General features: G+C 40.0%; 2 protein-coding genes across 3 annotated transcripts in view; one reads left to right on the plus strand and one right to left on the minus strand.

The window, feature by feature from the left end:
* Positions 1 to 2,492: 2,492 nt before the first annotated feature.
* LOC101864622 (transmembrane protein 14C) lies at positions 2,493 to 9,912 on the minus strand. The gene is made up of 4 exons (XM_005098899.3): positions 9,689 to 9,912; positions 5,400 to 5,501; positions 4,893 to 4,980; positions 2,493 to 3,159 (listed from the first exon to the last, which is right to left on the minus strand). The coding sequence occupies exons 1-4, from the start codon at positions 9,762 to 9,764 to the stop codon at positions 3,114 to 3,116; spliced, it is 312 nt and encodes a 103-aa protein (XP_005098956.1). The 5' UTR covers positions 9,765 to 9,912; the 3' UTR covers positions 2,493 to 3,113.
* An 86-nt stretch (positions 9,913 to 9,998) lies between these two features.
* LOC101845097 (proteasome assembly chaperone 3) overlaps positions 9,999 to 11,870 on the plus strand; it is an 8,501-nt gene continuing 6,629 nt past the window's right edge. The window contains exons 1-2 of one of the 2 annotated variants that reach the window (XM_005098901.3): positions 9,999 to 10,255; positions 11,182 to 11,283. In XM_005098901.3, the coding sequence (XP_005098958.1) occupies positions 10,199 to 10,255; positions 11,182 to 11,283 (159 nt within the window). In that variant the 5' untranslated portion in view covers positions 9,999 to 10,198. The remainder of the gene's footprint in view (positions 10,256 to 11,181; positions 11,284 to 11,870) is intronic. The other variant, XM_005098900.3, reaches the window with a different exon arrangement.

Genomic DNA, 11,870 nt, shown 5'->3' on the forward strand with positions numbered 1-11,870 from the left:
ATTTAGAGTAACTCTATCCATCTCAGAAACATCCCCAAAACTACTGTTGTGTTTGTGAATATGGGTGCTGATTTCATGCTACTTTCAAGGTTCTGAGGTTGTCTTTGTTTTGTTTTAATAAGTGCTTTTGGCACTTGCAACACAATAAGATCATACAAGTGCCGAAGATAGACGTGTTCGAAGAGAGTCTGCAACAAACACAAAAAAGGAGGGGAGATAAGGACAATAGTTGTTGGGTTGGAAAGAAGGACCAAACCACACTAGAGCACCCGCAAACCACCCACAGAGGTTGTCTCAGACTAAGAAGCAGCACCTTTAATTTTAGTGTAACTCTATCTGCCTCAGAATTAAGACGAGTTAGTGGGGAGCCACAAAAACACCTCAAGCAGCAAAATGCATTGTCAGGGGTCTGAACCAGGGTGGCCAGCACATAAGTTTGGCATGTGACGAACTGAGCTAACTGTAAACCTGAAGTTTGTGGTGAGACAGTTCTTATGTTTAAAGCTGATTGATTGGGAATATCTATGTTTTTCAGAACTCTTGCTTTGACCCTATGAACATATGAGGCAGACTGATTGATCATCCTTGCCTGTAAGGGCCAACTCAGACTGTTCATTTTAGTAGAGGTTTTACGGCGCTTGCAACGGCATAAGGTCATATGAGCACCAGAAGATTAGAGGAGTTACAAGAGAGTAACAAACATAAAAAAGAAGGAGGGGAGATAAGGACTATAGATGTTTGATAGGAAAGAAGAAGTAGACTGTGTGAGTAGAACATGACAGAATACATATTTAATAGAATGACAAAGCACACAGAAAGAAAAAGTAACCTTACAGTGTAAAATGAAAATCCAGAGATGCCAACCAGTACGATTTTACGTATTTTAGTACGATTTTTGGCCGAAAATACGCGAATACGACTTTTCATGAAAAAATACGCATCCTGTAATGCGAAAACTACGAGATTCAGCTTGGGCGAGTAAACTTAATTAACTCAGGTCCCATCTTTTGTCAAAATAGTATCAGTATCGCAGAACTGGAATATTTGATAACCAAGTCCGATGTCAGTATTGCCGGTCGCGATCGTGATATTATATTCGTTCATCTTTTCCCCGTCTGGAGAGTACGTTTCACTTTCACTCGAAAAGGCAGCTATGGCGGCAGGCGGAAGCGTATGTGACACCGAGGCTCGATCGGGAAAATCAAGATCTACTTTCGCTTTCGTTACCACCGAGAAGTTTGCCAGCAGTTGTCTGATAACGCAACATTTGTGGCATGCAGGTTGTGCAGTATAAACACAATGTCGCCGTTCAAATAAAATGTAATAAATACTCTGACTCGTCGCTGTGCTGTCACTTGTGGAAAAAAAAGAAAAGAAAATACAAGCGTCGTCCGATTTTTAGATTGTCTGGCTCGCCATCGTGACCGGTCACTGACTCTGTGCGCATTCGCATCACAAATAAATGCGGCATCGTGTGAGCAAAGACCGTCTTTGTGGGAGTAACGGCCTTGCGAAGTATATGACTACGGAATAGGGGAGGAGATTATTGATTTTTTTTTGGGTTTAAGATACTATCGGGGGTTTAAGGCAACACCAGAGGACAAAAACTTGGAAGCACTTTTCAGAATTTTGATTAGAGCTTTCTGCAAAGCGCTCGTTGGTGCAGGCCATATGTGGAATCGGGACCCCTCATACTTTGCAAGTCTGTGTTATTGAAATAAAGTGTTCGCGTTTCATTGGATGGGTGATAGTAAATTATACCTACTTGGATTGGTGATAGTAAATTATACCTACAGTGTATGTTGTAGCTTTCTGTTCAAGACTGGCAGATTTTCAGTGTCACTGCATCTTGCCCTACCACAGTTGTTACAACTCTCACAGTGCATGGGTCTACTTGAGCCATTCAAGTTATTGCTTTTCTCTGAGTTAGAGCAATAATTTGAGTCTGTCAGTTCATAATATGAATCATGACACCCAGACTGGTTCTTGATAGTCGAAATTCTTGTTCTAGGCCCTTCCGAACCCTCAAAACAGGATTTATTTTTTATATAATAATAATGAGAGGAAAATATTATATAATAGACTGAAATACTTAAGTCAAACAAGACCCCAGTACAACATTGAACACTGACATGTTGTTGACTGGATACATGTATATATTGTACGCGTGTGTGCTCCCTTTTTCGAGCTGGTGAGCTAGTAATTTTTTTTCAGGAAATATTGCTGGACACCCTGAACATTTTACTATTACTGGTTGGTCGACCATCAATGATTTATTTATAGAGGCACCAGCCATCCATGTCCAGGTGCTGTTTTAGCCTACTGGTCGGTCAGTCGGTCTTGGGGAATACACATTTTCGCCTGAAAATACACATTTTCATATTTCCCAATACTCATTTCGGTTTTCTGTGGTTGGCATCTCTGAAAATCATATGTTAGGAGAGACTCTTTGTACATCTTAAACTTCCCTAGTGACAAGTACAAACTATCATTTTGAAACAAAAAAGATTCATATTATTTTATTTTTAATACCAACCTGCGGTACAGTCGTCAAAATAGAAAGAATTTATGGCATGTGAACACATTCAGAACACATACTTGAAGATTTGACAAATGTCAACAGTGTACAGAATGAGTAGAGATGAACATGAAAGGATGGAAGTTTCTATACCAAATCAGAGGAAAATGAATCATGCCATTCTATGACATGCAGCCCTCAAGGTATTCTCAAACCATGAAAACTGAACTCTGCATTTCTTCTGTAATGTGTCTTTAAATTTGTCGGTTTTCAATTTTCAGTAAGAAATACCAAAGGTTATTATTTTTTTAAGAGTGCAGAACCATATCGAGGGCTATCTATTTCAAATTCAAGGTTCTAAGATCTTCCTCTAAACAATATATGTAAAATAGAAGAAAATGTAACCTTTACACCAAAACATAAACTAAAGAAATAATTTTTCCCTGTGAGTGTTAAACTCTGATTATGAATTAATAGAAATCATAGAGTAAAATCCAAATGTAAATTCCAGCAAATTAATGCATGCATAATATAAACTTCTTTAAAAAGTGCTGCTCTGTTCAACAAAACTTGAAGCGAACTCCTCCTGGACAATTTAGACTGACATGGCTCTGTATGCAAGTCGTATTACCATAAGTAAGCTGAAATAAACAAAAGAATACAACTTAGGAAAGCAATACATTTTTATAAATAAATAAAAATATCTCATGTAGGCCTACCATGGCACTAAATATCAGAACAAATTCATCTGTCACTTAACAACACAGGAAAAAATAAAGATCAGACTTCACCTCTCAGCTTAAGCCAAAAAGTGATGCATTGTTGCAGTTGAAGCTCAGTCTCAGAGCCCTGTAAATAAGGTGTCTCCTCACTTTGTAAGAACAAAGCTTTTCTCTCTGTCTCTGTCTCTCTCTCTCTTTATCTCTCTCTCTCTCTCTCTCTCTCTCTCTCTCTCTCTCTCTCTCTCTCTCTATATATATATATATATATATATATAATATCTAGATCTATATATATGTTGTTTCTATAGGTCTGGATGTTCTCAAATGGGAAGAAAGTTATCAGTGAAATGCAACGAAGCCGCACTGGCTTTCAGGTCATTTAATGGGAGTTGCTTCAACAGTGTGTAGATTTATCAGTGAAATGCAACGAAGCCGCACTGGCTTTCAGGTCATTTAATGGGAGTTGCTTCAACAGTGTGTAGATTTAATTAGTTATGAGTACTAAAAAAAAAGACCAAGTTAGCAAGGGCTGCACTCCCTGTCTCTGGTGTAGAGGTTAGGCTTTTTGCTGTCGCATACAGAAGACATGAATTCAATTCCAGAGAGGGGAGAATTTGTATTTTTATTGAATGCAATCTGTCTGCTAGGACATTGTAGTTGTAACACAATCCCCCCCCCCCTTACGCCCAGGTTGACATTGACAGGCAGGGTTGAAGCCCTCCTCCAACATGAGATCTAATTTGTTTTGATGGGGGCATAAAACATAAAACTTCTACAATATAACACTCGCAGGGTCACACTTCTCACTGAGCTGGCAGGTTGGGTTATGGCCAACGGGCCATCTATTCTGTTGCACATCCTTGTCCCAAGGCATGGTAGCTTTCTTATCTGTTTAGAATCTGTCTGATCTTGTCACTATATTTTAAAAATCATATTACAGTACAATGAACTATCCGCCTGCTGTATATTTCAGAGAGTCATCTATAACTGTTCACTACTTTAATGTTTATTTTTGAGCTTGTATTGATGAATTCCACTCCTGCCACCTGACAGTGTTCACCACTGATTTTTTGCATTGAATTGACAGCTGTGCTGAAACCAATAGCCTACTTCTCACTTGAAAAGTCATTAAAACAGAAGAGACAAGAGTTTATTCATTTCTGAGTATAACAGGCTTGACCAATATTTTTCAATCAAATAAATGACAAATTTATTTAAAATGTCAGAAAGAACATGGACATAGATGCTGTTTTCTTGACACAAGGGGTCCACTGAATGCTCGTTTTACATTTTATCATCACACTGAGGTTAGAACATCATCTTCATTTGGTTCACTATTTAGGATTTTTCATCTCCTGTTTTCAGTTTATGCTGTGCATTGTCAATTCAACTTGCAATAATACAAACCAAACGGTTTGATTCAACTATTTAAAGTCCTTCAAACTAACCACACTGGACAACTAAATCAGCATAACACGATTAAAAAAGTCCTAGTATCTGCATACTAAGCAGAGGCTTGGTTAAGACTATAGTGCTTGTTCACATCGCGAATGTCAAAGTGACCATTTATAATGTAAATTTCATAGGCCATTGAGGTATTAGGTTTAGATATCATTTTGCACTGCAGTATTGGGAAAGTGGTATCTCCTCACCTGAGAGTTCCCACCAAGCCAGCAGGCATAAATTTGCCTGAATTTGAGAACCTGTATCCCATGACGCCCGTCAGCACAGCAGACGTCACTGAAGGTGAGAGAAACATGAGAACATATTACTTATATGAAGTAGGTCTACTAAAGTAAATCAATACATCCCCCCATACATAATATGCTATAACATGAAAGTGTCTATAACTAAATGAACTACATGTATTACCAGATGATCAATAACCATAACAGCTTAAACTTAAAATACACCTCTTGACATTATTATATATATATCAAAATGAACCTGATCAAAAAAAGAAGAGGGAATGCTATATAAAGAACAGGGGTACTGTCTTATATTATTCGAAGTTAAATGAAACAGCTCATTATCCAAGCAAAGTGAGTATGAAGGGCTATAAGAGTAAATGTTTTACTTCTAGATCCAGCCACAGAACAGAAATAGTAAAATCACTCAAACTAAAAGATCAAACAAAAATAACAGAGCAGAGTATTTACCCAAAGACAAGGTGATATTTTTAGGGTCCTGTCCCATCTGAAAAGCTCCAAACATCATCAAAGTCCCACAAGCAACTCCCATGGCTAGGGACGGAGCACTTCCTGAAATGGCGTTTCAAAATATAACTCAATATAAATAATTTAAAAAAAAATAATAATTACTGTTCACATAGTGAGTACGGTAGCTTTGACTTTTATTTGCATCCCAGTCTCTAGTGCTAAGACTGCTGTTTGCTGCAGATCCCCCATACTCGCTAGGTTTAGGAAAGAAGACTTCCTCCTAAGTGCTTCATGCACTGGGCAGGCTTTTATGCTGTTCAGCCGCCTAACCCGCATCCTAGACAGTGCCCTGGGATGCTGGCAGCTGATCCTACACTTTGTATAGAGATGGTAATTCTGGCAGTTTGACCTGTTCTGAATCTGAAGAGAACCTTCATCATCATCACAGACCAAACAATTCCCCTTTTTCTTGAAGAATAAAAATTTGTATCATGTTGGCACACTTTTACTTTTATGTTTAACTTAAAAAAATATACCGGCACCAAAATCAGGACACTAGGGGTCAGCTTGGTTGCATTGTGGGCGTTCTTTCTTACACTTTGCATGTAGCCCCACACTGATAATGGTTTTTAGGCTCTGACTCTGAATGAATGAAATATAATTTGTCCTTTTTTCAGGCTGCTTTGATTGAAACTTTTTTTTATTTGGGAATCTCATATTTCATTTCATTCCCCATTTGCAACTTCTCTGGACCGCTTGTGCTTATGATACAGTACAGGTGTTGCAAAGACACTAAGCAAGAAAAAAAACAAAAAAACCCAAACATATTTCATTTACAGTGGAAACCATATATAACAGGCCCGGTAATAACAGGGATCCGGTAATAACAGGGATTTTTTAAATCCCCGTTTTTTCCCACTCATTGTCTTTATTAGAAAGTATCGGCAGTAACAGGGCCTCACTGGAGCCCAATCGGTTATAGCAGCGACAAAGGCTCATTAACAATGTGTAAAAAGTAAGAGAGAGAGAAATGCAATGATGGAGCAAGCCCATGCAAGCCACGCCACTGCAAGCACACGCAGCGGGTGAAGCGACAGAAGGCTACGGTGTGCTGCAGACTTCCTTTTACTTTTAGTCTAAGCCTAGCTACACCCACGCGTAATGTGTCATGCACAGGCCTGCCACATGATGGCCAAAACCCCTGTTCATGGGTACTTGTGGCAAGGGAAACTACCCATGAATAAATACAGCTGAATTAGTTCACAAATGCTTATACTTCCCTTGCATTTCTGATATAACAGGGATCTGATATAACAGCACTTTTTCTCTGGTCCCACCATCCCTGTTATATCAGGTTTCCACTGTATTTTCCCTCATCAGAAGGAAATGGTAGAGTGCTACATCTGTCGCCCATTTCACTATTGTGCTGAAACCTGTACTTTAACATAAGAAGGGAGTTAACTAATATCAAGGGACTGAGATGATTGCATCCGTTCCTCCCTTTACACAGATTCATGTAAACGCACGCTCCGTATAAATACACACTAAGGAGCCCGCCCGACCATCATGCGTTTAGGCAGAGACTACGTACACTTAAGGGCCCCCTTGAGCACCGTACGTTTATATGCCAGAGACTTCACTAAGGAAGTTCAAGTGCCTTAAGCACACTACAGAGGAATCCTGTTATAACGAGAGGGAGGGGACCGGTACGAAATGTCCGTTATAGCAGGATCCTCGTTAGAAGGATCCAGTAATAAATTCAAAGGAAATAATAAAGTAGGCCTAATCTATGAGTTTGGTGTTCTGTTTATTTCTTTTTGTTATCTCCCCTGATGATGGTGTTGCTCAACAAGACCTCTAGGTCTTACTTGATCAAAAATTGAATCAGATTTCTTTCTCTAGCGTTAGCAATGTTGACAGCTCGGCGTTGGCGATCACTTCTCTAGGCTAACTCGCCAACTGTGTTTTCCCCTACCCCACCACACCGTGTGGTGCGTTTCCGTGTCTGTTTGTGCACGTCACACATTCGCTCCATGATCCATCATAGTACTGTGACCTCTTCATCCCCGCATCGGAGAAGTAAGAGGCATGATAGGCCTAGATAATCTAGACTAGGCTGGTCTATCACTATCAGGCAATGCGTTCTGCTTCACAACGGCTTGTCTGCGCGTGCCACACCCTCCCTACTCATTCGCTCCGGCCTTCATTGTTGGCACACGTGGACTCTCCCATCCTTTTTTTCGCTAGATCACCAACAACTGGCGAGGTTTTACAAGGTATAAATGGCCTATACGCTGTGCACAGCAGCAGGAATATTCCGCTATAACTGACTCGTGCGTTTATCTGATTGCACTATAGCAGTATTTTATTTACAAAGATGAAGAAGAAAAAAATCGGGGTTTTAGAGTAATGTCTTTTATAACAGAATTCTCGTTATTTCAGGACTCGTTATAAGTGGACTCCACTGTACAAGAAGGTAATGTGCAATGATGAAGCTCGTTGATATGACCAGCAGTGTGAGCTGATATAACCTACTGTTGATGATGGTAGGTCGTTTGTCTGTTTTACATTGTGCTCCCAGGGCAATTTTAACTCGAGACAATTGTGACAGGAAAATTTTTTATCAGATTTTTCAAGATAAGCAGTTCAACAAAACCTTGCATGTATTCAAGAATACAGTGCTGCAACTACAAAGGCAAATAGAGTGGTTCAGTTGGGGTGATATATTGTTCGAGCTTTCTGTGAATTGGAGTTTTAGTGCTTTTGTGCCGGTTTCGAGTGCTGTAGGCCTATTCGACTGCACGATTTATATATAAAACCCCACCAGACCATTATGAAGGAAATGCTTGAAGGCAAGACAGGGGGCAGGGCCAAGAAGGATGGACAACGCATGATGTGATACAGCAAAGTATTTCTTGACTGTCTTAGAAAATGGGTGAAGAGCAGCAGGTTTGTACACAACAATGGCAGGTCATTTCACTGTATGCGAGTCCTAAACGTGTAGAAAGACTCATCTTCCTGATTGGCTGCTAATTTTAGTAATGTGATGTCAACACTTCCTGGGATACACACACACAGACTATTTCTATAATAAGGCCGTGGAGGTACCAAAGATCAGGCATACACTATACAGTAGAGAATCTTTGGATGTTACCGCATGGAATGACATGTTGGGACAGTGGACTCACTCAGTGGTTCGACGTATTAAAACCGCATCGATGTGTTTCGCACGATAAAATTTCACGCTTGCAGGTAACTGCAGCACGTCAGCCATGATCTGGTGATGGAAGATCGCTTATATCATTGATGCTCAGAACCGCAAGAACGCTGATGCTTGAAATTGAAACACCACGGTAAACGCAAAGACAATAAAACACGCGAAAATTGTCATAAAGACGCCCGGAGATTACCCCCCCCCCCCCCCCCCCCCGGGCCGGATAAACAATGCGCAGAAGAGATAAGCAGCAGCAGCATCTGAGAACTTCACCATTATATCACATTACCAGTACGTCTCCTGGAAAAACATCACACCAAACGTTGTGTCATGGCAGGTGTATACACGATCTTTGGTGTCATGCGGTTGGCCATGTTTAGATCATGTAGTCACATGATCGGAGGGGTATCCCCGTCTGACGTCACACAAGATGGCCACCTTACCTAAAAATAGTTTGCGTTGCTCTACGTTTAGCCGCATGTCGTCATTTCTCATTGAAATTATATTACACCCAACTTCTGTCTCTGATCCTAAACCAGGAGATGACACCTCCAGGTATCTGGGTATGGGAAGAATTTGGGTTATAAAAAGGCATAAACCAAGCAATAATGCCTACATAACTTTACATAAAATGATAACTGCAGTGAGGTTACTGAACACACAGTGCTACAAATGAAACAGAGAGAGAGAGAGAGAGAATGAATGTTTTACGGAACGGGTTGTCCCAGCCCGGGAGACGTGTATTTACTTGGCCTAATGTCCTGTCTTGTTGTGCATTTGCGTGAGTGCACCTTTAAGTCTTGCTTTTGTAACGTCTAGTTCCATTGTATCATAATCATTGTTAACGACCAAGACAAATTTCTCCCTGCGAGATGAATAAAGATTGTCATTGTCATTGTCACAACACTGCAAAACAACATCATCACCTACTCTACAGTAGATCTAGATCTAGAGTAGCCGACACAACAACACGTCACATGCATTCATCACGGAAATAAGAGCAGAGAACATGACATACGTGACAAAATACAAAAATACTACGTCTACATTACACAATAAAACACAACTATCTTACCAGCTTTGACATATCCTATTATTCCTCCGGTGGCGATTGTAGCAGCATATGCAGCTGTAATTAGGTCAAGAGACATGTTTGTAAAAGAATGTGGTTTGTCTGCTAATGGTCAAAGTTGCACTGGGAAGGAAGAATGTTGTCTCTTGTCTTGTCTGTCTACTTTAGTAAAGACTCTAGGCTAGCTGAGCTTACTTAGGCTACTAACTCCAGCAGAATCATTGGCATTCAGAGTAGACTCCCTTGACACACTGTGAATCCTTTGTTATCGAAACAATCCTTAGGAAATACACATTTATTGGCTAATTACTCTTCTAGAATCTAGTTGAATTATGAACCGATATTATCAAAATTTTTGCTCTATTCAATTTGACAATCAAGAAAGAAAAATTGGTTGAAGTAAGAAGCATCAAAGTAACCAATTTAAAGATATCAGAGAAGACGAGTGTATTTCATTTCTATGAAGTACAGCGTATGACAGAATCATTATTTTGTATCAACCTTTGTTGAAAGATGGCGGCGTCCACAAACCCAGGAACACAACAGAAAAGTATTGTCACTACAAAACAGGTTGGTTAGTGGGTGATTTTCAATTATTTGTGGTCAATCTTCTTTTGAATTGACTAATTCGGTAAGGATGGTAGAATCATTGTGAACTGTGCAATACACAAGGGTCTGAATGTCTATAGCCTACTAACTTCTCAGATCTTCCTCGTTCTCGATGACAGTGCCAGTGCTCAGCTAGACAGTCAGTCCGCGGCTAAGTCGCGCACAAACTGTGTAGTTCGCTTCAAATCTGACAGACTGCCTTAGAGCTTTCTTTCAAGGGGAGTCACATTCTGCCACGCCTGTGTACGAAGGGTGGCGTAGCGCAAGCAGTGCTGAAGGATATGGATGGCATCCTCTTGGACCTGTCCACGTTCACAGATCAATCGCTGCGGCGATTGTTAAGATTCCCGCGTTTAATTCCGATGTGCTTTTTTCATACCCTCAGGCATATTTCGCTTTGGTCCCTAACCCTAGGTTAGGGTTAGGGTTAGGGCCAGGGTTAGGGTTAGGGACCAAAGCGAAGTATGCCTGAGGGTATGAAAAACACACATCGGAATTAAACGCGGGAATCTTAACAATCGCCATCGCTGCCTCTCCTACTTTTAATTTGGTGTGCATATGGTATTTTTGAGTCTGTTGTGGCCACAACGGAGTCTAAAGATTGTGACCTGGTCTGCTCTATTTAGTATGTAGATTAGTAGGGGTCAAGTTAGTTGTGTTTAGGGTGGGACCTTTTCCGTCTGTTTCTCAAGGCAGATTTTATTAGTGTTACTAACTAACTTGTCCTTAAAAGCGACCATTTTAGAGCTGAAATTGATATAGTCTTTTGTGCCTCTCTTTGTTTATGTGTGTATGTGTACGAATTGAAATTGAAAATTACATGTACTGCTGGATCAAAGGCTACTTTAAGTTACCATGACAATTGTTTTGTTTGTGTGTTTTTGTAGGCAGCTGCTGATATAGCAGGTCATCATACAGAGATTGTAGTTAACAACTTCAAGGACCACTTGTTCATCATAGCCACCCAATATATGAAGCTTGGAACTGTTGTAAGTGGCTTTTTTTCTTTTTGTCTCATTTTGGCACTATATGGTGCTGCTGAATAGAATTTATATAATTATGACACATAGATTTCTGACCATTGTGTCAAAAGAATTGTACCTATGTTTCCTTTTAGGAGACCATAAAATGCAAGAGGGTGGCCAATTGTCAAACCTCAATATTACTCAAAGTAACTAACCTCAAGAATCTGTGTCAATGAAATGCCTCATCTAGCTTGAACACTAAGTAATTTAAGTATAAAAATGCTGGCTGGGAGGCTCTGTCCACACTTTAATAGTCAAAGTTACTCAAGAAATATTGAAGACTATTGCCACAACCATGGTGCCTTAGAAAATCACAGAGGACAATTATTCATACAGTACAGTCTCTCTATAACGACATTGTTGGTATATAGAGAGTTGTCATTATAGAGAGGCAACTAAAATATTACTAAGTGGGTGGTTGGTGGGTGCTCTGGTGTGGTTTGCTCTTTCTTTTCTTTCTAACATCTATAGTCCTTATCTCCCCTTCTTCTTTTTTATGTTTGTTACTCTCTTGTAACACCTCTAATCTTCTGGCGCTCATATGACCTTAC

The sequence above is a fragment of the Aplysia californica genome, unplaced genomic scaffold (genome assembly GCF_000002075.1).
Source record: "Aplysia californica isolate F4 #8 unplaced genomic scaffold, AplCal3.0 scaffold00196, whole genome shotgun sequence".
Taxonomy (NCBI): Eukaryota; Metazoa; Mollusca; class Gastropoda; order Aplysiida; family Aplysiidae; genus Aplysia; species Aplysia californica.

Coding starts and splice junctions, on each gene's coding strand:
- LOC101864622 (XM_005098899.3), bottom strand. CDS start 9,764: ATGTCTCTTGACCTAATTACAGCTGCATATGCTGCTACAATCGCCACC. Junction 5,502..9,688: donor AATAGGATATGTCAAAGCTG/GTAAGATAGTTG, acceptor ACGCCATTTCAG/GAAGTGCTCCGTCCCTAGCC. Junction 4,981..5,399: donor AAATATCACCTTGTCTTTGG/GTAAATACTCTG, acceptor TCTCACCTTCAG/TGACGTCTGCTGTGCTGACG.